The sequence below is a fragment of the Podarcis gaigeae genome (genome assembly GCF_964106915.1).
Source record: "Podarcis gaigeae genome assembly, chromosome: 14".
Taxonomy (NCBI): Eukaryota; Metazoa; Chordata; class Lepidosauria; order Squamata; family Lacertidae; genus Podarcis; species Podarcis gaigeae.
In genome coordinates, this window is record NC_139690.1 from 38,969,984 (window position 1) to 38,994,829 (window position 24,846).

A 24,846-nucleotide genomic window follows, 5' to 3' on the forward strand; every position below is an offset into this window, starting at 1 on the left:
AAAGAGCTCCATTCCAAGTTTTGGAACTAAGCAGCGTTTGCCAAAGAGTGGAAAAGATAATATGAAAACTGTTGCTTTTTTATACTGAGTCAGACCAACTAGCTCAGTCTTGTCTACACTGAGTGGTAATAGTTTTCTAGGGTTCCCCATTAAAAGAGAACAAGGGAGGCATTCGTGGAGAGTTCCGGCACCTTTCTCTCTAAAAAACTAGCACTGCCCAAAGTTTTAAGTTCACCATGGAGTATACTGCAACCATGAATAGTTCCATTTACATGTTTTGTTGATAGGCTGGATCTGGATTCCACATTGTGCTAGGGATATGTTTCATGTGTAAGGATAGCCGTATGCAAAGGTTCTGCACAAAGGCATGCACATAGCACATTGGACCCCCAAACCCCTCTAACTTACTTATGGGTTTAGGTCCAGGGACCTGTGTGCAAAGTCTGGAATCCCTGGACCCCATAAGGTGGAGGGCTGCTTATCCACCTCAGGAAAGGAGGCATGAAGGTTCTGGGAGCTTCCCAGAGTCCTCCTACAACCTTTCCAGAGCCTGATAAACAAGAAAACCCACTGGGTGCATGGGGGGGGGGGAGGGAGAGAATAAATGCCGAGCCAGGAATGGTGGATTTCCTCCACTCTCCCATTTATTTATTATTTAACACACACACCCCTAAACAAAACCAACCACATCCGGTTGCAACTGTGTATGTAAAGGGAGCTTATGTTGCAGGTTTACTATATAGTTTAACTGGGATTTTTTTCTTTAAAAAAGCAGAATGTAGGTAAAGATGACAGGGATGAAAATGCTCATCCCACGATGCCTATGGCAGGCCTTCCTAATGCTGGGCTTTTTGGTCCCAGCAGCCCCCTCCCCACCCTACAGCCCACCTTCAGGCTCCCAAACCCAAGATGCTTGTTAATTGCTATACCTCACCGCTTCGATTCTTAATCCATTTATTAAACTTACACAGTTAAGCAGGAAGATAGTCATATACATGATAACGTCACACCTCCTGGGACTGCAGAACCTCCGAACAGCAGCAGCAGAAGCCCCTTGTGTTAGTTCACACAGGAAAGTTACTTCGTCTCTTCTCCTGAACTCCAGCTCCTGGTCCCTGGTCACCTACTGGTTAGGATTGGACAGCATCGCTATTCTCCAGCATTTCCATACCTAGGAAGAGAGTTGCACTCAGAGGTTGCCCAAGTTCTTTTTTCTGAACATCAGTGGGGGGGACAACGACCAAGTCGGGAGGTTTTTGTTCCTGCTTCTGCCCATTTCCATGCTCTTCCTATGAGTACAGCTGGCTGCTGCCCCAAATATCAATGCAGGAGAAGGGCGGTGAGCTGAGCGGCAAGAGCCAAGAGCTGGTAGGGAGAGGCAGCGGTGAAGTCTGTTCCACAGCACCACGTTGGGGTCACATCATAATCCTGGAGGCAATGGAGTTCAGGGTGAGAGTATGAAGGATCTCAGGAAGGATATAGAATGTATTTAAGTCGCTTTGTGTTTCCCCAAACTTAATAGTTTCACACCAGGTGTTGTGCTGCTGGATTTCCAGCTCCCATCAGCCTCCCAGGCAGCAAAGGATGATGGGAGTTGTAGTCCACCAACATCTGGAAGGCTAGAGGTTCTCCTCACCTCTGCATTTCTGGGCCCCAAACAGCAAGCTAATTACATACCTCGGCATAGTCAGCTCTTTCCTTTGCAATATCTTCACTGCAATCAGTTCAGCTTTTAAGAAAGAGGAACCTTGACTTCTTGGGCAACGACTCGGACAATATTCCCAACACCTCCCGCGCTCCCTAACATCTGTTAAAAATGAGCATGTTCAAAAAGCAACTGTGGCGATATCCACTCTATGATGTCATCGCTGAGTAAGGATCATCAGTGTGACCTACAGGCTGAAGAAAGGGGCAGAAACAGTGGCTGTCAAAGGACATGTGCAAAATTAATTGAAAAATAATGAGCGAACAGCCCCTATTCCTCATTGTAAGTAACTGTCAGGATATCCAAAGACTATAAACCAAAAGGTTGCTCTTCCCTCCCTCGTCCATCTCTTAAGGCTACACTCTGAACCCCATTCGCCTGAGAGCAAGCCCCATTGTATTCAAAAGAACTTGCTTCTGAGTAGACATGGTTAAAGGTAAAGGGACCCCTGACCATTAGGTCCAGTCGCGGACAACTCTGGTGCTCATCTCGCTTTATTGGCTGAGGGAGCCGGCGTACAGCTTCTGGGTCATGTGGCCAGCATTACTAAGCCGCTTCTGGCGATCCAGAGCAGCGCACGGAAACGCCGTTTACCCTTCCCGCTGGAGCGGTACCTATTTATCTACTTGCACTGGTGTGTTTTTGAACTGCTAGGTTGGCAGGAGCAGGGACAGAGCAACGGAAGCTCACCCCATCGCGGGGATTCAAACTGCCGACCTTCTGATCGGCAAGTCCTAGGCTCTGTGGTTTAACCCACAGCGCCACCTGCATCCCAGGTGCGGGCTAGGGTTGCTCTTTTAACGGTTGCTTAGCCCTAACCAACGTTACAAACTGACTTTGAAAGACTCACAAGCCAAGGGAAGATCTGCACCGACATTCCAAAAGGGCCAGGAAGCTTTGTTGTAGTGAAGAGCTAGCTAGCATGGTCGCCACAAGCGACCAGGAGTTCCATACAGGCGAGCAAGCAGGCTGATGGAAAGCACTGAGCAGGATTTGTCTATAGCCACTCCATCCCTCTTCCAACCAACAGCGATTTTAAGTTTCTATGCTATCTGCTGAGGAAGAAAATCTCTTTCTCCACAACCAGAATGGATAGAACACACTGCCCCTCTTCCCTAAGTCTTCTGGGAAAAAGGTAATTTGTTTATTTTTACTGAGCCTGCTGTTTCCATTATGCTGCAGCTGAAAAACTTAAGAGCCCTCTCTGCTTAGGGCTGGTTTTGGGCAGTTAGTCAGGCCCCCTCTTAAACTGATGCATACCAGGCAATGGGTCCAGACAGCAGCAATGTTCCAAATGTGGTAGGGAGCTGAAATTTTAATCTCCCACTTTGCCCTGGAGCATACAACACAGTGTCACTTGAAAGCGTTCTCGGAAATTTGTAATGGCATGTAAAGCAAACTTCCCCATCACAAAATGGCTGCCAAGGATAGCAGACACGGGCAGACACAAAATACCCATTTCATACAAGGTGAAACTGGTGAGGCTAGAATACAAGTAACTTGCCCAAGAAACTGAGCACAAGGCAGAAGTGGGGGTCTAAGCTCCAAAACATGAAACTACTTTCAACCTACATAATAAACCCATTTCATGTGATCCGGGCTATTTTCTCTGCCAATCAACTAGGGTTGCCAACTCTGGCTAAGGAAACCCCCGAATTCTAATTTCTAGATGATGAGTAACTTGTCTAAACATTGGTTAGGATTTACAGACCCCATTTCACCCCTTCAATTCACCTTTTAGCCCCTGGGAAGAGGGGTGGCACCATTTCTGATTAAATCCTTGTTACCGTATTTTTCGTCCTATAGGGCGCACCGGCCCATAGGACGCACCTGGTTTTTTTTTGGGGGGGGGAATGAATAAAAAAAATTATTCCCCCTCCCACATCTGCGGCTGCCGCCCCAAGCCTTGTGCACACCTGCCCGAAGCAGGGGCACCCTCTGGAGGGCTCCGCGTGCTTTGGGCTGCAGGCTGCCGCCCCAAGCCTCGCGCGCCCAGCGGGACCTCCCGCCGGGCGCGCGAGGCTTGCGGACACTTGCCGGGGCTGCAGGCTGTTGCCCACAAGCCTTGTGAGCCCGCGGGAACTCCCGCCGGGCTTGCAAGGCTTGTGGATAGCTTCCTGAAGCCTGGAGAGCGAGAGGGGTCGGTGCGCACCAATGCCTCTTGCTCTCCAGGCTTCAGCGAAAGCCTGCATTCGCCCCATAGGACGCACACACATTTCCCCTTCATTTTTGGAGGGGGAAAAGTGCGTCCTATGGGGCAAAAAATACGGTAAATCTTCCCTCCCTGCAGCTAGGCCAAGATAGGACACTTCATACTGAAATAACTTGCAATTAAATGTGACGCTTTTACCTGCATTTCCTGTGTTGGCTTCCTTCTTTCTACATTTGCACCCGAGCCAACCACCTGTTTCTAGCGGGTACGTGACTTGATTCAGTGATGCCAACCTTCCAAAGTCTGAGAGTTACACCAAGGGATCCACAAATGCCTTGGATGTGGTACAGGGTGGGGGTCAGCAAAAATCAGGTGGCGGCACCTTGCAACATTCGATTTTGGAAAAGCAAAATAGAAAAATTAAATTAGCTAAAACACTTTTGAGAACCACTTGCTGCAGAACCTAAATCACCAACCTGGTGCCCTCCAGGTGTAGCTGGACTATAACTCCCATCAACCCCAGATGATGGGAATGGTAGTCCAACAACCTTTGGATGGGTCCACACTGGCTACCTTTCCTGTAAAGGAAGAGTAAATAATTGGAATTGTTGGAGGCCCCTGCCACAGAATCTCAGCCAACAGATGAGAGTGAGGGCCCTGAACTGTGTGAAGCTCTAAAGAATCATTGTTTTCCATCTCAGCTACTGATGTGTTACTGTCCATTAAACTTTAATTAGTTTAATGTTAAGTAAACGTCCAGTGCGCTTCCAACGCCATAAATCTTATCTCAGCAGAGAATTTTGTGCAGCGGTTGAAGAAGGCAGGAGAGTCAGTACCTTTCAATGAAGGATCCTGGAGCAAGCACTTTGGAACTCAGGAAAAAACTTTATTTACAAAAGAAAAACCCTGGCGATAAAGCACACATGCTTTTGCCTCCAGCATAAAGAAAACTTTACTTTAAACTTAACTCATATCAGCAAACATGCCCATGGCCACAAACTGAGTCTGCGAGTCAGGTCAAAGGGGGGAGGAGAGAAAAAACACATGGGTGAACTGACTATTTATACAAACTAACTCACATTCCTGGATGCTTAATGACTTCCAGCTGCTCAGTGATTAGAGTGACTTGTTACCTCTTAACCCTTTAGTACCAACAGTTACATCCATCCATTTTCTTAAAATTGACTCAAAAAAGGTTGTTTATGTATGCCATTACTGCGGCCCATGTTTTGTTAGCCCAAAAATGAAAAACGAGTGAGGTCCAAACTAAAGAAGGACTTAAGTTGACAGAATATGTGCAGCTTGCAGATTTAACATATAGAATATGAGAACAAGAAGAACATATGTTTAGAGAAGATTGGAAAACGTTTACTGAATGTGTGTGGGGAAATTGTGTACACTTGAAAACTTTGGCAGCATTGAGATAAATTCAACCATGTAAATCAGTTTTGATGGATGTAATAATAATGGAATACTGAATGGTTTAGTTTTTGTAAAATACACAGGGATTAATGATATGCAAAATGAACCATGGAAAGAGAAGATGGGAAGCTACTGCTATTTCAAGGATGTTTAAATATTTTAAATTGTAAAACAGAAAATTTAATAAAAATCCTGTAACTTAAAGTACGAAAAAGAATTGGTTCAACAACCAATTATATGCTGGCTAAACTGTTTGGCAACAAAACAATGCCAAAGTCCTAGAGCAGGGCTACATTCACACCATCAATCCTAAAGCTCTATGATATAACTCTGAAGTCATGGCTGCCCCAAAGTGAGAGATCTTAAGGGGCTGCTACAACTCCAACTCCCAAGACTGCCTCTGTAGAACAAAGAACCACAAACATGAGTAATATTAACCATAACAATAAGACCACCAATGAAAGCCACTTGAAAAGCAAGCATGCATTTTTTAAAAACAAAGCACACTTTTAAACAGTTGGTGAACATTGGGAGACTTCAGGGTGCAGATTTGGAAAAATCAGATAAACACTTGAGTCAGACCTCTGTAACTAAACAGAGATGAAAAATTAGCATAAAGAGGAGCCCGATTGAAAAGCAGCTTGCACCTTCAGAACACTATCACTCAGCCTGCCTGGTCCACAATTGTGCCGTTAAACCAGGGGTCAGCAAACTTTTTCAGCAGGGGGTCAGTCCACTGTCCCTCAGACCTTGTGGAGGGCTGGACTATATTTGGGGTGGGGGGAATGAACGAATTCCTATGCCCCACAAATAACCCAGAGATGCATTTTAAATTAAAGGACACATTCGACTCATGTAAAAACACGCTGATTCCCAGACCCTCCGCGGAATGGATTTAGAAGGCGATTGGGTCGGATCCGGCCCCCGGGCCTTAGTTTGCCTACCCATGTGTTAAATTAAAAACTCGCCCCCTGGTAGGAAGAATAGAGGAATTTACCTTATACCAAAACAAGACCATTGTTCCATCTAGTTCAGTACTGTCCCCACCGGCTGGGAGATGATTTCTAAGATTTCAGGCAAAACTTCTTTCCAGCAGCTTAGAGGATTCCCCTTTGTTTGTACGGGAAGCTATTAGGAAAATAGATTTATTGGGGGAGTGAATCAACCCCGAGCCATAAGACCCATTGCTGCTTAAGAGTGCCTCAAACCACATTCTAGTCTGCTAGTTCCATTTTGCAACATTGACCCAGGACTGGTTGCCATGGTTTTCCCCGCTCTTTACTGACTAAGCCTTGCCCGCTTTGCATCTCCTGCACCTTCTTGCTCCAGACTTCTCAATTCCCATGCAACCACTTTAAGGAACCTGGGCTTCCTCTGCCACTGCCCTGGTCCACAGCTGGGGCAGGCAACAGCCCTTGTGGCTGTGGCCTTTGCTTAAAAGGCTCAGGCAACAGGGTGAGACAGCAGCAGCAGCTTGTCAAATCTCCAAGATTGGCTGCAGGAGTTTCCTGAAGATGAAGGACAATTCCTGGAGGCCATATATGAGAGGATACATTAAATTTTAGACTCTAAAACAATTCTTTTTGAAGGCACTGCTAACTTAGTTTCTTGCAGCTGCCAGACTTTGTATTGCACACACAAAAAACGGAAGATTGATCTGTTGCCTTGAATTGTGCCATAAGAATTTGTGGAACCTTGCAGCTGCTGAAAATACAACCAACAATATTTTGTGTGATGAAAGAAGGCAAAGGACCAGTAGAACAATTTTATGCAAGTTGGTGTTCTTTCATTCCTGCCTTAAGATTCTCCTGTTTCTTAACTTGCCTTTTTCCCCTCCCCCTATTTCTGAAAACGAGTGCTGCCAAATGCCTGGGTTTCCCCAGACATATACAGGATTCTGACGTCCAGGGGGAAATATTGCAAATTTGGGGGGGAAGTCCGGGGAAACCCAGCTGTATGGCAACACATTTCAGAATCGAAGGTTTTGCTTAAAAATTGTGGTCTCTCTTGGAATAAGCCCCAAATCGCTTCTTTTGGAGCTGCTGGCTTTCTCAGGTATGTGCGGCCACCTCAGCACTTGCCATGCCTAGGTGTCCTTATGCAGGAGAAGGCCCTGGTCATCCCTCTTGGTGCTGCTGTCCGCAGGTGAGATGATGGGTGGCATCAGAGCAAAGCGCTTTCAGGTGTGCTTCGTGTTCCTCCTCCTGTTGCTGTTTTTGGTGAGTTGGCATCCCTACCAGAAAGGGCTAACTTAACTGGGCTTTTTGTTTTGTTTTGTTTCCAGCATGGTGACAGTGGCTTGCTTTAAGTTCCTCCACCTCAAGAGTCTTCCCCCACTCCCTTTTAGGGCAAAGAGTCAGTTCCCTAACCTCCCAGCTGCCCAGTGAGATGGATAGCCAGTTCCAAGGAACATTTTGAGCAGCTGCTTACTGCTTGCCAGCTATTCCTCTTTCTCAGGGGCAGCGGGTGAGTCTGAAAAGAGCCCACGGGCTGGAGAGCACAGGCACTTGTTCAAAAAACAAAAACAAAACAAACAAACCCCAAAAGCAAGAAATGGGAGGGGCATAGCCTTTATTTATTTAATTTTAAAATATTTTATATGCCACTAACTTGTATAGAAAACGTCAAAGCTGATATAAAAATGGCAGCTGTCATAAGAAAGGTCAGTAAAGAGTTGACCAGTGACATAAAATTTGTTCTGTTGAAAAGGCCTCTTGATGCAAGGCAGTCTTGCAAAAGATGCTTAAGAAAAAGGGGCAGGCTGCTGAGGAGATTCATTTGCACACACTAGCAAATCGAGGTGCGTGAGATCCTGTGTCGCTATAACAATTTTGATAAGCTATGTTGCACCTAGCTGCTATAAATTCTTTTCTGAACTCACTGTCGTTCTCGTGGGGTTCTGTGTGCTTTTGTTTTATGGAATGCGGAGTACAGTGGCACCTCGGTTTATGAACTTAATCCGTTCCGAAAGTCCGTTCTTAAACCAAAACCGTTCTTTCCCTAATGACGCCTCCCGCCGCTGGTGCCCTTCCACCTTCAGCTTCCTTTCATAGACCAAGGTAAAGTTCACTAACCAGAACACTACTTCCAGTTTTGTGGTGTTGGAAGCCGCTCAGAGTGGCTGGTGCAACTCAGTCAGATGGGTGAGGTATAAATAATAAAATTGTTGTTGTTAGTAATATCGCATTTGGTGCTGTTGCGCAGCATACCTGTTTTGTAAAAAAAAGTAGGTTTTTTATATATATAAAAAAGGACTGTGATTCAGTTTGTAATTTAATTACACTCCCTTAGCATTAAGGACTTGTCAATTTGAGGGCTTGCTCCGAGTTCCATCACCTGGGCTGTTCCACAGGCCAGTTTTCCCCAAATATACAACAATCCCATTCCCCTTCTGAGAGTTTAGTTGTTATCCGTGAAGCCCTTCCTGGGTGAAGTGACCTTCGATTTCATACCTATGTTTTTCACTGCAAACTAATATTATCCAAATAGGAAAGCTGGATGTTGTCCTTTGGTCGTTTAATAGGAAAGCAGGATATGAAATATTAAATAAACCTTAACAGCACACACAAATGGCTTTTAAAAAGGTATTAGGCATGCAAAGGGGAAAAAAGCTCCTATAATACAGAAAGGCATTGCTCTGCCCAGTTTTGCTTCTGGCCCTGCCCACCGCTGCTATGCGGCCCCTCGAAGATTGACCTTGGAGGAAAGTGGCCCTCGGGCTGGAATAGACGCCACACCCTCTCATCTGACCCCCGAGGGCTCCCCCGATCCTCTTCCCATGCCGCCCCGTCCTCTTCCCAATGCACCCGCGGACTACATTTCCCAGCGCCCTTTGCAGCCCGGTCTGGCCTCGCCCTCGTGGCGCTCAGCTGAGAGTCCCCGGCAGGAAGTTCCGCGGCTCCTTAGCTGGGCGCTTCCCCGAAATGCCTTTGCTGGTCAATGGGGAGCGGGTCGACCTCTCCCAGCCCACGAGGGAGCTGATCTACACCTTCCCGGAGCTGGAGGTGAGCAGCGAGCCGGCAGCTGATTATAGGGATTATTCATTAATAGAAGAGAGAAGAAAGGGGGGCAGGGCTGAGGGTGCGAGCAGGCGGGTGCGTGCTTCGATGCAGATATATTTTAAAATAAAATGAAATGTCTTTCGTTTGCTCTGCTGTGGTGTCCTTCTGAGGCCGCGTCTCTGTGCACCCCTTACCTTGGAAAGTAGCGCCATTGAACTCTATGGGAGGTTTTTTTTTAGAAACAACAACGCCAGGGCAATCATGTGCATGCTTACTCTGAAGTAAGCCCTATCGAGTTCAATGGGAATGACTCTCAGGTGTGGGTGTGTGCACACTTGTGCTTGTAAAGGAGCATTGCAGGGATATTTGGTCCTCCAGATGTTGATCTCAGACTTGTAGACTTTGAAGGGACCACCAGGGTCTGCTTCCACAATCAAGGGGCCTATTGGCCACGCTTGCTGGCGATTATGAGAGTTGTAGTTCAGCAGCATCTGGAAAGCTGTATGTTTTTACACCCACCCCTGGTGTAGAAAATGATTACAGTCTTACTTTTGAGCAAATATGCACTGGGACACAGGTGTTTGGAATGCAATGCCAGGGTGCGTAAAGGTAAAGGGACCCCTGACCATTAGGTCCAGTCGTGACCGACTCTGGGGTTCCGGCGCTCATCTCGCTTTATTGGCCGAGGGAGCCGGTGTACAGCTTCTGGGTCAACCACTAAACCACAGCATGACTAAGCCGCTTCTGGCGAACCAGAGCAGCACACAGAAACGCTGTTTACCTTCCCGCCGGAGCGGTACCTATTTATCTACTTGCACTTCGTGCTTTCGAACTGCTAGGTTGGCAGGAGCAGGGACCGAGCAATGGGAGCTCACCCTGTCGCGGGGATTCGAACCGCTGGCCTTCTGATCACCAAGTCCTAGGCTCTGTGGTTTAACCCATAGATGCTCTCAAAAGGTGGTGTCTTCTTGCTTAAATACAGAGCCAGTGCAGTGCAGTGGTTAGAGGGATAGGGTCTGGGAGAATAGGGTTCAGTTCCCACTCAGCCATGAAGCTCGCTGGGCGTCCTTACCTCCCAAGGTTGTTGTGGGGATTAAACAATGAGGGGAAGACCCATGTATGTTCCATGGAGAAAAAAGTAGGATATAAATACAATCAGTCAAATATGCTGCACATTTAAGCTGCCATTGTTTGGTGTTAATGGTGTTAATGACTTGAGAACTTGTGACTTATAATTTATTTTGAATGTCCTGATGTAAGGTAACTCTCAACTTCTATTTTGCATGGGCTGCTTTCAGGCTTTTCTCCATCGGCCTGCCCTTTTTTAAAAGAATGCAACCAAATTTCCCCACCCCTGCTCTTTTTGCAGGTGTTCTTTTCATGCCCTTCTTTTGTGTCTTCCTCAAACCTTCACTGATTTTCTCCCCTGCTCCCTGAAATACTTGAGAAACAGGTTTTTTCCTATGTACTTAACGGGGACTGCCCATCTTTTGGGGGCCAGTCTGGAATTTTGGAATGTCTTTTATATCTCGCTTATTTCTTTTCACTTTCATATTCCTCCAAAGCGCTCAAGATGGCATTATGGTTTTATCCTCACAGCAGCCATGTGAGGTAGGTTAGACATGAGATGCAGTGACTGGCCCTGGTCACCTAGAGAGCTCCATGGCTGAGTGGGGATTCGAATCCTGGTATCCCAGGTTCCACTCCGATGTTCCAACCACTAAACCACAAAATGGCTACTGTATGTGTGCGTTTGCAAAAGAGGAGAGAGATCGCAAAATGGCTGCCACATTTAAAATATGGTCAAAACAAAACAAAATTCCTTCCAGTAGCACCTTAAAGACCAACTAAGTTAGTTCTTGGTATGAGCTTTCGTGTGCATGCACACTTCTTCAGATACACACTTCAGATACACACAGATACTGAGTGTATCTGAAGAAGTGTGCATGCACACGAAAGCTCATACCAAGAACTGACTTAGTTGGTCTTTAAGGTGCTACTGGAAGGAATTTTTTTTTGTTTTGACTATGGCAGACCAACACGGCTACCTATCTGTAACTTAAAATATGGTGTGGGCTTGTTTTCCCTGTCAGTGGGGGAGAATGCACCCACGTCATCCAACCTCTTATAGAGAGCTTTTTGTACCTCTGCTCCATTTGGAATGGAAAAGGATGTTCAATGTTGGTTCAATTCATGATTGGGAAGGTTCCCAATGCGGAAGAGGCCAAGCTAGTGCAAACAGGAACTGGGCAGGAAAACCAAAGGTCTCTTGTGAACTGTGGATTTTTTTGAGGGGATATTGACTGAGAACTTACTTGGCCACCATAAGAAGTACTGGTGGCAACATTGGCACCTGCAGGCAGCATATTCGTGACCCCTGTTTTGGAATTTATTGCAAGCAACCACTCCACGGAGGAAAATTCAGCCCATGCCTGGTTGTCACCATCTTGGCCCATAGGATGAAGTGGCTGGCTTTTGACGTGTCCTCACAAAATGGCCTAATATTGGTACATCACCGTGGGCTGAACTCTTCCGTCCCCCACCCCACCCCATGTTTGTTACACCCTGGTGTGTTTATGAGAATAAATCCTCTATGCAGTTCCAAGTGATTTGTAATTTGGCCCAGAAGATTTGCTTTGACAGCTTGATAGCTCCATTGGTTAGAGCTTGGTGCTGATAACACCAAGGCTGCAGGTTCGATCCCTGTAAGTGACAGCTGCATATTCCTGCATTAAAGGGGGTTGGACCAGATGCTCCTTAGGGCCCCTTCCAACTCTTAAGGAAAGCTCTTGGGTTTTTGTTTGCTGATTTAGGTGCCAGAAATTATTTGTTTATTTATTTGTAGACCACCTTGTCCCAAAATAATGCTTCTGAGTGGTTTGCAAAAGTATAAAAAAAGTAGTTAACACAAAGATTTAACTAAGAACATCCATAATTGCAGCACACAGTCAAACGTTCCCATTCAAATACAGTAAAATAGTTAAGAGTCTGGTTGGGAGACCAAGGGAATGCCTGCATAAACAGGTGCATCGTCAGAATTGAGGGCTCCTGATCTCAGAATGATTGTGCTAGCTGGGAACCTAAATACGACTTTGTTTCCCCATTTTCTTACAGGAACAAGCCAAAATCTTAAGAAGTCAGCCTGCTCAGTCAGTGGGCCCCAAAGGACTTCTCTACGTCCAGCAGAGAGAATTTGCAGTCACCACTCCTAAGGATGGTAGGTTGGCGCTAAGGAAGTTCCACCCAAAAGTTAAAAAATATCCGCCAGGACCTTACTTTTCCTTCTCCTCCTTTTTCCTCAGCTTCTGTCTCTATTCTCGGATCAGATGATGCAACTACCTGCCATTTGGTGGTCCTCAGACACACAGGTATGTCTTTGGGCTCTGGGTTTCTTGCTGCTTTTGAACTATGCCCCTGGATTTCGATGCCTCTGATTTATAGGGTTTTTCAGCAAGTACAACAGGTTTTGGCTGATGACATCGAAGTATCTGGGAAGGCAAGAAGCATTTTAAGAGTTGAGGGACATGCTTAACCAAGTATAAACTCTGGGGTGTGGCCCAGGGAGGGCTTTGAGCTCTAGATAAGCTTGGAGCGCTGCATATTTTTATTTAAACAATTTATATACTGATGAACTACAATAGCATCTTGTAATAAGGTACAGTGCAAAAAAATAAAAGTTGGTTAAAAAAAAAAGGAGGGGTTTCAGTTAAAATGCTTGCTGGAAGTTCAGTAGGCCTGTTCGACCTTCACTCGAAGTGAGTTCTTTAAAATTGGGTTCACAATATTAAATGCACAGCTCCCAGTGGATACATCTGAGCCACACATCCAAGTCACGATGGGCTTCTGACAGTGATTCCCCCAAAGACCTCAGTGACTTTGCAGAGATGTAAGGGATTAGGTGGTCCTTGAGATATCCTGGCTCCAAATTGTTAAGGGCCTTGTAAAGTAATATAGGGACGTGGGTGGCGCTGTGGTCTAAACCACTGAGTCTCTTGGGCTTGCTGATTAGAAGGTCGGCGGTTCGAATCAATGAGCTTCTGTTGCTCTGTCCTAGCTCCTGCCAACCTAGCAGTTCGAAAGCATGCAAGTGCAAGTAGATAAATAGGTACCACTGTGGTGGGAAGGTAAACGGTGTTTCCATGCGCTCTGGTTTCTGTCACGGTGTCCTGTTGCGCCAGAAGCGGTTTAGTCATGCTGGCCACATGACCCGGAAAGCTGTCTGTGGACAAACGCCAACTTCCTTGGCCTGAAACCGAGATGAGCGCCGCAACTCCGTAGTCACCTTTGACTGGACTTAACTGTCCAAGGGTCCTTTACCTTTTTATCTTTTAAAGTAATACAGGTACCTTGAACCTGATAGCATACGGGCAGCAATTGCAGACTATAGTTGCCATTGCCTGGAACATGCAAGCCATCCATATTGTATTTTTGTTTCCCTCAGGCAGCGGGGCTATCTGTTTGACTCACTGTGATGGATCGGATACGGAGACAGAAGTTTTGTTAATCACAAATGCAGTGAAAGTGCTTTCTCCTAACACGGAATGTGGAAGGTCAGCTTTACTCTTTAACTGTTGATGGCTGTCAGGCAAACTGGAAAAGGGCAGATGATCAAGTAACAGTTAAATTACTTAATATGGATATTTTATTTATATTTAATACCCCCACCTTTTTCTCCAAGGCGATAAAGGTGGCATACATGGGTCTCCACTTCCTCATTTAATTCCCTCAACAACCCTGTGAGGTAGGTTAGGCTGAGAGGCCGTGACTGGTGCAAGGTCACCCAGTGAGCATCATGGCCAAGTGGGCATTTGAACCCTCGTCTAGCCACTCTAACCACTAGGACACACTGCCCCTCCAACTCTTCAGATATGTATGCCTTTTTGACAGTGTTTAAGGAAATTTGAGATGAAATAAACTGTGATAAGTTTGTTACCACTCAATAATAAGTGGGGACAGGACGGACGGACGACAGAAACCTGTAATAATTTATTTTACATTCCCAGTGTGGTGTAGTGGTTAAGAGCAGTAGACTCGTAATCTGGTGAACCAGGTTTGTGTCTCCGCTCCTCCACATGCAGCTGCTGGGTGACCTTGGGCCAGTCACACTTTTCTGAAGTCTCTCAGCCCCACTCACCTCACAGAGTGTTTGTGGTGGGGGAGGAAGGGAAAGGAGATTGTTAGCCACTTTGGAACTCCTTAGGGTAGTGATAAAGCCGGATATCAAATCCAAACTCCTCCTCCTCTTCTTCCTATTATATCAATTCACCAGAATCAAGATAGAGTAAAAGTAAATAAATGAATAAAGCGCTTGATTTTAAATTTCAGTGGATCCCATTCAACTAAGGCTTTAGTCGATTAATCTACTGGTGATAACAGGTTATATCTCCAGCTTCCGTCCTTGTTGTTAGGTTGGAAGTACACCTGATTGGAGGATTCAGCGATGACAGGCACTTATCCCAGCGACTTACCAATCAGCTCCTGAGTAAGTTTGCATTCCTACTCCCTCTGTCAAAGTTTAGAATTCCGACTGGGTGCAGGTAAAGCTTGCAGAGTTTCTGAGAGGTTTATGCTGTTGGGGATAGTGAGGGCTCACACCAAATCCTGCATGTAGGTCCTCCATGGGGAGGGACAAAGAGTAATGAATGGCACTTAAGCCCTGCCCACTGGGGATGCCCCTCAGCCTCTGCTGTGCCACAGAGACTGGATTCAGACATTGCATCAAGCGGTGGAAGGACGTTTAAGTGTGGCCCGGCGTGATGGCTGAGCTGGCAAACCACGGTTTCTGATCAGTTGGCAAACTACAATCTGACAGCACAGTTTCCAGGGGGTTGGCAAACCATGGTTTGGGGCCTCCCCCCCCCTTTTTTTTTTTTTGCTACTGTGGTTTGGCATGATGCCTGAGCAGACACCTTAGAGCAGCCTTTCTCAACTATGGGCTCCCAGGTGATCTTGAGCTACAACTCCATCATCCCTGGCAATGATGGCTAGACCAACAACATCTGGAGACTCAAGGTTGAGAAGGACTGCCCTAGTGTTATGAGCCTTATGAGAGTTATGAGCTCGCTTGATATGGCTCTGAGGCCACAGCAATTCCCATTTCAATCAAGGTCAGCAAACTTTTTCAGCAGGGGGCTGGTCCACTGTCCCTCAGACCTTGTGGGGGGTGGGACTATATTTTGGAAAGAAAAAAAAAAGAATGAATTCCTGTGCCCCACAAATAACCCAGAGATGCATTTTAAATAAAAGGACACATTCTACTCATGTAAAAACACGCTGATTCCCAGACCGTCTGTGGGCCGGATTTAGAAGGCGATTGTGCTGGGTCCAGCCCCCAGGCCTTAGTTTGCCTATCCATGGTTTAAGCCCTGTTTGCACCAATTCCCAGAGTTTCCTTGTAAGAAGGATTGATTGTTAAGCCACTCTGGGAATTGTAGCTCTGTGAGGGAATTCTCGGCACCCGTAACAAGCTATAGTTCCCAGAGTCCTTTGGGGAAACCATGACTGCTTAAAGTAGAACGAATTGGTTATTAGCATGGCTTGGAGTCAACCAGCTCCCACTCAGGATACCTGCTGAAATTAATAGGCCAGCACCTGTCATGTCCATTAATTTCAGTGGGTCTACTTTGAGTGGGACTAATGTAGGATTTTTAACCAATGTTGCCTTTTTTCTTTTTTAAAAAAGAACTCTTTCTATGTAACCTGGAAAAGAGGTCTCACACTTTCCCCTCTTGTTATTCCTAGGAGCGTTTGACCGCTTGCAGGATAATGTCCATTTAGTGACCTTCTGTGTGACAGGTAACTGCTTCCAATGGGCAACTTTCCTCTGTTCCCCATCTTCTCGGCTACCTGGCCTAAGGTGTTCTTATCACATCCACACCGTGCGTTTAAAGCACCGTGATGCCACTTTTAAACAGTTGTGTCTTCCCCCAAAGAAACCTGGGAATTGTAGTTTGTTAAGGGTGCTGAGAGTTGTTAGGAGACCTCTGTTCCCCTCACAGAGCTACAGCTCTCAGAGCTCCCTGGGAAGAGCAATCAATTGATTTTTTAATTGATTGGAAAACTACTCTGTCAATTGTAGCTCTGTGAGCAAACTTAGCAAACTTCCGTTCCCAGGATCCTTTGGGAAAAGCTGTTTCTGCTAAAGCAGTACTGTAAAGGTAAAGGGACCCCTGACCATTAGGTCCAGTCGTGGCCGACTCTGGGGTTGCGGCGCTCATCTCGCTTTATTGGCCGAGGGAACCGGCGTACAGCTTCCGGGTCATGTGGCCAGCATGACTAAGCCGCTTCTGGCGAACCAGAGCAGCGCACAGAAACGCCGTTTACCTTTCCGTCGGAGCGGTCCCTATTTATCTACTTTAACTTTGACGTGCTTTCGAACTGCTAGGTGGGCAGGAGCAGGGACCGAGCAACGGGAGCTCACCCCGTCGCGGGGATTCGAACTGCCGACCTTCTGATCGGCAAGTCCTAGGCTCTGTGGTTTAACCTACAGCGCCACCCGCGTCCCTAAGGTAAAGGGATCCCTGAACATTAGGTCCAGTCGTGACCGACTCTGTATGGTATACATATGGCAACTTTAGCCATATGTCACAATGCATGCTGATGTCAGATCCCAGTCCTTGTTCTGGAGAAGGATTTCCGCGTTGTATTTTTGCGTTTCTTTGACTTTCAGGTCGCCTTGCGGGGAGACTATCCTTAAAAGTAGTATCTCCCAGCCCCAGACTTATGTCACAAATTTGAATGAATATTTGATGAGTCCTGTATTTGTGTATACCTGGCAGGGACTTATATCTCAGTTTCTTCCCAAGCTTGATGTTGATTTTTTTAAAAACGTGTTCTCTTCCGTGGAAGAATTAGAGGTTTTATTGTTATATCTCTCCTTCCCTCTCTCTTTTAAATAACAGAATTAAATGACCGTCAAGAGAAAGGCAAACATTTGCCATTCATTTATGGAATTGGTGAGTAATGTTCACATTTGGTGTCAATTTATCAAGCTGGCTACAAACGATGCAGATGGTTTAATGAGAGGTTCAAACACTCTGCCTTTTGAAATCGCCAGGGTTTTGTTTTGGTTTTTTGCTAAAGGAGAAGCTCCTATTCTGGTAGGTATATTGTCTGCTTTCACCAGATCAGAAATCTAAACTTTTCCTGGACTTCTAATTTTATGCCAAGTTCAGATGTTTTGTAAAACCGTGGTTTCCTTTTGTATCAATAAGGCTGCCCAACCCATGGTTCTTCCATGCATTTTCCTCTCCTCTCTTAGGTGCCAGAGAAGTAGGAGATATAAAACGTTTGCCTTTAAACTAACAGCCCCACATATAATGCATTGCAGTAATCTAACCTAGAGGTTACCAGAGCATAGATGACAGATGTTAGGCTATCTTTGTCCAGATTGGGGCACGACTGGGCTACCAGCCAAAGCTGATAAAAGGCACTCAGTGCTGCTGAGGCCACGTGAACCTCCAGCAATAGCAAAAGATTCAAGAGTATCCCTAAGAGGTGTATCCGCTCCTTCAGAGGGAGTATAACTCCAACAAGAGCAGGCAACCTCCCAGCCATCCAGTCTAGGGAACCACACACTAACAATCGTAACTGGATTGAGCTTCAGTTTGCTGGCTCTCATCCAGTTTGTTACCAAGGCAAGCACTTCCACTGCCTCAACTGCAGATGTAAAGGAGAAGTAGAGCCGAGTGTCATCAGCTTATCGTTGACAATGGACTCCAAACCTTTGAGTAACCCTGCTCAGTGGTTTCATGGAGATGTTCAACAGCATAGGGGATAAAACTGAACCCGGATGAAGCCCACATTGAAGGCTCCATAGGGCCAAACAGTCCATCCAAGTAGAATTGGAACCACCACAAAGCAGTGCCACTCATCCCTAACTTGGACAACGGCTCCAGAATGATTTCATGGTTGATGGTATTGAAAGCTGCTGAGAGGTTGAGGAGAATTAACAGGGACACATTTCCCCTATCTGTCTCCTGGCAGATAGCATCATACAGGCTGACCAAAGCGGTTTCTTTGCCCAAACAGGGCTTAAACCTTGATTGAAATGGATCTAGAACAGCCTTTCTCAACCTGTGGGTCCCCAGATGTTGAACTACAACTCCCATAACCCCTAGCTAGCTCAGGGATGATGTGGGTTCGACTAGGTATTTTAGGTTCTGTGAACTCATATGATTCTGTATCCCATTGCAGTCATGCTCAGAGTAGTTCCACTGAAAGTAATGGACACTAGTAGCTTATGTCTTTTAATTTCAATGGGTATACTTTAAGAGGAACTTTACCTTCTAGATCAGCGGTTCTCAACCTGTGGGTCCCCACATGTTGTTGAACTACAACTCCCATCACCCCTAGCTAGCTCAGGGATGATGGGAGTTGTAGTCCAACAACATGTGGGGACCCACAGGTTGAGAACCGCTGATCTAGAAGGTAAAGTTCCTCTTAAAGTATACCCATTGAAATTAAAAGACATAAGCTACTAGTGTCCATTACTTTCAGTGGAACTACTCTGAGCATGACTGCAATGGGATACAGAATCATATGAGTTCACAGAACCTAAAATACCTAGTCGAACCCACAACTGATGCACAAGATCAGTGGTGTATTGCATCCCTGCCAGGCGAGCTCTAATGAAAGCTCTAACCAGGGAGCACCCACCACCTTCTAAGGCCGCCTGTTCCACGGCTGAGAAGTGTACCATTAGGAAGCTGATGCTAATGTTTAATCTGGATCTCATTTCATGTAATTGTAACTTGTGGGCTTTAGCTCCATGCTAAGAGTTTGGAGCAACAGGGAGCAAATTTGCCCCTGCCCTCTGTGCGACCGTTTTTCCATGTGATCTGATATTGCTTTTCCAGCTGCAAATGTTAAAACGGGAGAGATTTTCCATGCAACTTTTCCAGACAAGGGGCCCGATGTGGATCTGCGGTCTGCCAGTATCTTAACGGGAGCCAAGGTAAGAAGACACGTGTTTCAGTTTTCGGGAGATTAGAAAATGTAATTACTTGTGAGATGTAACTTCTTGTGGCATTTGCCTGCCTTGTGTCACAGGTGTTTCTGAAGCTGGAGCTCAGTTTGCAGTACAGACTGTAGGAGTATTAAATCAGAATCCTAAAAACTATTAATTCATTATTTTTAGCATGGGCAAGCACAGGAATTATGTTTGTGTGCGCGCGCATGTGCAAAGCCTCCAGATAAATACATAAATGACTCTCCTGCTGCCTTTTCATTTGGGGGCATTAACACACTGTTCTGAAATTGCTGTTTTGTAGATGGTTAACGTTTATGACTCAAGAAAGGAGCAACTGTGCATTGGCCCTTATTTTTGGATGCCTTTTCCCCATGTGGACTTCTGGCTAGCTCAGGATGATCAACACATCTTGCAGGTAACTGGTCCTCATGAACAAGATGGTGGCGGGATCCCAATGAAATGCCCAGAGAAACTTGGGAGTGCTTTTGTTTCTGAAGATTAAGCAGTTTCATGCCCCTTATTTGTTAAATGTATTTGCCACCTTTCCTCCTGGGAAAGATGGCAAATGGCTTTATGTGAGGTTGTCCCCTCCCTTTCAAAAACAGAACGACACAAACAAAATACTGGATTTGTTAGTCACTTGTTACCCAAAGCTCTCCCAAGTGAGTTAGGCACATTAAAAATATATATATATATTAATATATTATAACATAAAAACAAAACAACAGCTGCAGGAAGCTCTGACAGCGCAGTAAAAACAAAATATGATCTCAGTCTAGAAAGAAGCCTGAGGGGAAAGGCGAGGCCAGAAGGTTGTTGGCAAAGGTGCCAGGCGGACCTTGCTGGGGACAACATTCCTCAGGTGGGGAGCCACAACTGAAAAGGCCCTTCTCAAGATCTGGAGAAAGGCCTTAGAAGTTCTGGGTAGGTTTATAATCAGAAGAGGTGCTTCAGAATATATTGGGGTATAAGCTGTAAGCTTTATAGGTGAAAACCTATAGGAATTTAATAATAATAAATCCACTACTTTGAATTGGGCTTAGAAGTATACAGCCACTGTAGCTGTAACAAAATGGGTGTTGCATGATCTGTTTGAATCAAGCCTGTCAAAAGTCAGGGAGCTGACTTTCTGTTCTAGGTGAAGCTTCTGAACCATTTTCAAAGGCATCCCCACATAAAGCACTTTACCCTGACAATGCAACAACCCTGTGTGCAAGTTAGACTAAGTGTGTGTAACTGGTCACCTTGTGAGTTTCATGACCAAATGGAGATTTTGTACCTAGGTCACTCCAGCCCTAGTCTGACATTCTAACCCATGAATTTCTGGCCTTTCTGATGCTGATGCAATTGCCTTGGAGGTGGGGGGACGGGGGACAGGTAGAAGTAGCGACGAAGGTGTATTTTAACTCTGCAATTTGTTTTCCAGAATCTCTCAACGTCGCCTCTGGCTGAACCGCCTCACTTTGTTTCCCACATTAGAGCGACTCTGATGTACTTAAAAGAGCACCCCTTTCCAGATAAGACACTGTTTCCTAGCAGAAAACCTTGGATATACAGGAAAAACGAGAGTGGCTTATGGGAGAAGGTCTCTTCCGACCAGATGTGACTTTTGAAAGAGTCCGAGTGAGACTCGGAAGGTGTGAATTGTGCCAAAGGAGGAACAGCCATTCGGGATGGCAGAGACTGCACTTGACTTCAATGAATAGCTTCTTTTCCCCTTTTGCTAATGAAACAAGACTGTGGAAGCCGACCCTGTTTGCACAGCTGCATAGCCTCAAAAAGTTCTCAAAGACTCAAATAATAACAAAGATACGTGAGGTTTCTATATTTTTACTGGATGAGATTTTGTCTGTGTCGGGATCAAGGTATAAAGCCGGCCTCCCTGTCACACCACTGAGGAGGGTGCAATATCCTTCAGACATGCACTTCCTTCCCAAGTTCTGGGGTGCTGTTTGGATTTGTGGAATCTGTCATTCTCCCCTTGCCCCGAGCCACAATTGGCAGCCTTGCAGTGCTGTGTATAGCATTGTAATTCTGGGTCCAGCTCTCATTTTTTACATCCCACCCCCCACTTTCGTGTTGGCCTGGGGCATTGCCAAAAATTAAAAGGCCCGCTCGAGCCAGTTGCCCAGTGTTCCCCCCCCCCCTTAATAGCTTTATTTGAAACAGGTGGATTGCAGCTAGTATAGAACATCTCTGGATTATTTGTGGCAATCTCTGGAGCAGTTTGTCTGCATGCAAGGAACTCACTGCACAGCTATCTGCGGAAGGAACTGGAGTCCAAAGCAAAGTTACGGCTTTAAGGGGAAAGATCTCAAATGGAAACTCAGAAAAGCAATCTGCATTTACCCGAGGGAAGTAAATTGTATACAGGAAAAAGGTAACATGCTTTTGCCAATACAGTGATTGACAGGTGGCTTTACAGGGATGTGTAACTTTTGGCCCTGCAGACTCCAACTCCCATCAGCTCCAACCAGCATGGCCAATAGTCAGGGATGATGGGAGTTGCCAATCCCATGAATATGAATGGGAAACCCTTTTTGGGGTAGCAGGAAGATAGACATGCGCCTGAGCATGAAAGTTTATTTTCCTCTCGAACTGCTTACATGTGAAAACCTTGACACAAACTCAGATACTAACAAGTTGAAGAACCTTTATTGAAGCATTTGGGAAGTATCTAAATTAGGTCTGTATCCCAGCAAAACTGCTGGCTTAACAATATAAAAACATTAAAATTTGTATTAACGATTATAACTTCAACCCATTTATCCTCAGTGAACCCCAAGTTAATATTCATTTTACCAAATAAAATGCCAAGGAAGACGAGAATTTGTACTTTAAAAACAAAACAAAAAACACCCCAGTTCTTATTTAAACAAAGCAAACCTATTAAGGTTGTCTGTTTTTTAAGGATTCCCAGTTCCTTAGAGTAAAGAATGAATCAACAATACACTTAACAGTAGTCCTCATCACACACCAAGGCAATGCCCAATGCATTTTGCTCATCAAAATCCACTAGCAAAGAAAATACTCTGAAGAATATTACAAGCCTGTTGTCAGAGAAGTTTGCTTCCTTGGGCCAAGGACCAAACCAGATATTGCAACGATCATTCCCTCACACCATCTACCTTCTCCACACCTGGCACACATAACTGACTGCTAATGTAACTTGGACCACCATGACCATAAGTTACTATCTTTATAGCAGGGTGGGAAATTATGTGCATTTTGCCTTCAGTCTGACCTTCAGCTTATATCTACTTTCACTATGTGTTTGGTTACTTGAGTTTCAAAGCAGTTCAGACAAGCAACTTCTTCCACCATGACATGGTGGACTCCTCTTGTGTTGAATGTTCATTTTCTGTGCCTGGGTGCTGCCACTGCATTATTTAGGAAGGCAAAATATAATCACTGTAATATTCCCTTGCAAACTGCCATGCTTTCATTCAGTATCCGTGCGAGTATAGGATTAGGCTGTAGTTCGTTACCAGTCATTGCAAGGAGGAAGCTATTAACTCCAGGAAAGGTCCTTTAGGAAAAAAGGGATCAATCCCCCTTAAAAAACAAAACCTATGAATTTTGAAGTAATTGATCAAAGACTGGCCTGGGGATTGATCACATAAACTCTCTCGTAGGATTTTCTTACCACATGAAAAGATGCAAGTTCAATAGGAACAGAATTAAAGCAATCACTAACGTGAATGCATATAACAGGGGGATGAAACAGGCTTCTGAATATTTTCTCCTTGATTAAAGAAAAAAAGTTAGCTCATTTCTTTAAATAGTGCAGCAGTGTAAATAACCTAACAATTTCTCTGGGTATTTACAATATCTAGCAAATGTAAACTACCGATCAGAACAATCCAGGATAGCAGTACAGGAAACATCACGGATATGCAACATTGTCAGCTCAAAAGTGTTTCACGAATACCTTTCGAAAGGTGTCAAAGAGACTCTGGGGGGTGAGTTGCTCTAAAGCAAAACTACCCCATTGCGTTTGTCTCCTAACTGGGCCTGAAGCAGGAAAGTATGGGATATCTGTTCCCAGCAGCCATGGTGAGGAATACTCCTACAAGAGGAGTGTTGGCCTCAGACTGCAAAACTTTTGCTGCAGGTTTATGTGGTGGTGGTAGGGAATGCCCAAAGTGGTGCTCCATCACTTAGATATGTACACATGAAGCAAACTTTCAGAATTTTTTTTTTAAAGGCTATACATAAAACCAAGGGAACCGTATGGAGGGGTGCCTATAGATTTACCTCTAAAAATAGGTATTTAAAAATAAGGTAGTGAGCAGTTGGTAGATTTATTAAACAGTTAGAATCTTCTTTTCCTTTTTACAAAAACACATAGCACCAAGTGCAATTGATCATTCCAACCTAAAGGGAAGTGTCTGTGTAGAGTGTCTTGAAAATTAAGCAGCAAATCATTCTTTAGGATGCCAGCTGGAGACAAGCTGTATCCTGCATTTGCAAACTTCAGTGGCGAAGAAACTGCTGTTTACCACCTGGGCAATGTGAACGTAAGCCGGACAGAAAGCAACAATGGCAAAGTGTACAGGAAAAACCAGGCTGATGCCCCCCGCAGAGAAGGTGAAAGAGGGTGGGGTGGGGAGAAAAGACTTCTTCCACTAAACTCTGTGCAAAAATCTCCAGTCGATCACAAGTTTAACAGTAGTCGTTACTGTACTAACTGTGGCACTGTTCACATTTTAAATGCATCATTAGGCTGCCCCTGCTAGAGAGGGAGTGCATTTTTTTGTACAAAGTTTTAAAATGCACAGGGTCTGGATTTTATCTTAGACTCTCTTGTTCCTCGGATGTAGTGCAGTCATTTGCCAGGGCTTTCGCCTTGTCACCCCGGGAATCTTCAGGGCTTTCCGGGTTTGGAAGCATGCTCTCTTCTGGCTGCTTTGAATCACCTTGCCCAGCAGGGGGAGCTGCAGCAGGCCTCTGCTCTGCCCTCTCCAGATCATCGATGTGACTCACCGAGCTGGTCTCACTGAACCCATCTGAGTTCCTCAAGGACCTTCTAAACAGTTTTTGTCCTGGGGCAAAACAGACACACTCGATTTAGCACTACGCAGTCAAGGCAAGGTCTGAAATGCTGCCTGCCTGTTTCCACAGTTGGGAATTTATGGATGGAAAACCAAGCCGGTTCATAAGGTTGATTGGGCATCAGTGGTAGACATTTATTTATATATTTCATAAAAATGTTATGCTGTTTATTAAAAAAATAATCCTCAATGGGGTTTACAAAGAGTAAATAAAATTATCGGTAAAAACAACTATTAAAAACATTCAGAAAAAAATAAAATAAAATCCGCAGCAAACTAAAAACAGATTGTGTCAATAGGCAGGGAGCTCCAAAGCTTAAGTGCTGCTCCACCATAAAAGATTGATTCCTTACAAATATGGAACAAGTATTACGTGGCACCTGTCACAGTGCCAGTTGCACAGATCAAAGTGGGCATATAGGAGGTAAGGTGATCTTGCAAATATGCCCTGGGCATATTTGTGATTCGGCACGTACAGCAAAAAAGAGAGAGAAAACGATGGAAGTGGGAACGGGATTCAGCATTCTGAGCTTATAAAACAT

The 24,846-nt window shown here is 45.2% G+C and overlaps 2 protein-coding genes and 1 long non-coding RNA gene across 7 annotated transcripts in view; 1 reads left to right on the forward strand and 2 right to left on the reverse strand.

Annotated features, from left to right (window-relative positions):
• Positions 1-937: 937 nt before the first annotated feature.
• Positions 938-6,454, reverse strand: LOC310831359. 2 transcript variants are annotated; one of them, XR_014557803.1, is made up of 3 exons: positions 6,277-6,454; positions 4,056-4,239; positions 938-1,899 (listed from the first exon to the last, which is right to left on the reverse strand). It is a non-coding gene; the product is annotated as an uncharacterized lncRNA (long non-coding RNA). The 2 variants fall into 2 exon arrangements; XR_014557804.1 differs by lacking the exon at positions 6,277-6,454 and having other exon boundaries at positions 4,056-4,567.
• A 134-nt stretch (positions 6,455-6,588) lies between these two features.
• NTAN1 (N-terminal asparagine amidase) lies at positions 6,589-22,010 on the forward strand. Of its 3 annotated transcripts, none has more exons than XM_083711750.1 (10): positions 6,589-7,049; positions 12,395-12,497; positions 12,583-12,648; positions 13,722-13,830; positions 14,689-14,762; positions 16,022-16,075; positions 17,182-17,235; positions 19,138-19,235; positions 19,552-19,665; positions 20,677-22,010. In XM_083711750.1, the coding sequence occupies exons 1-10, from the start codon at positions 7,014-7,016 to the stop codon at positions 20,854-20,856; spliced, it is 888 nt and encodes a 295-aa protein (XP_083567876.1). In that variant the 5' UTR covers positions 6,589-7,013; the 3' UTR covers positions 20,857-22,010. The 3 variants fall into 3 exon arrangements, with proteins under 3 accessions (XP_083567876.1, XP_083567877.1, XP_083567875.1); XM_083711751.1 differs by having other exon boundaries at positions 6,592-7,053; XM_083711749.1 differs by lacking the exon at positions 6,589-7,049 and adding an exon at positions 8,935-9,283.
• The window catches only part of PDXDC1 (pyridoxal dependent decarboxylase domain containing 1), a 43,379-nt gene continuing 40,419 nt past the window's right edge, over positions 21,887-24,846 (reverse strand). For both annotated transcript variants that reach the window (XM_083711494.1, XM_083711493.1), the window contains exon 23: positions 21,887-24,295. In XM_083711494.1, the coding sequence (XP_083567620.1) occupies positions 24,042-24,295 (254 nt within the window). In that variant the 3' untranslated portion in view covers positions 21,887-24,041. The remainder of the gene's footprint in view (positions 24,296-24,846) is intronic.

What these genes read in the sequence shown, in the direction of transcription:
- NTAN1 (XM_083711749.1), top strand. Translation starts at nt 9,080, where the DNA reads ATGCACCCGCGGACTACATTTCCCAGCGCCCTTTGCAGCCCGGTCTGG. An exon ending in ACACCTTCCCGGAGCTGGAG is followed by an intron (nt 9,284 to 12,394) that starts GTGAGCAGCGAG and finishes ATTTTCTTACAG; the next exon opens with GAACAAGCCAAAATCTTAAG. An exon ending in AGTGACCTTCTGTGTGACAG is followed by an intron (nt 16,076 to 17,181) that starts GTAACTGCTTCC and finishes TTTAAATAACAG; the next exon opens with AATTAAATGACCGTCAAGAG.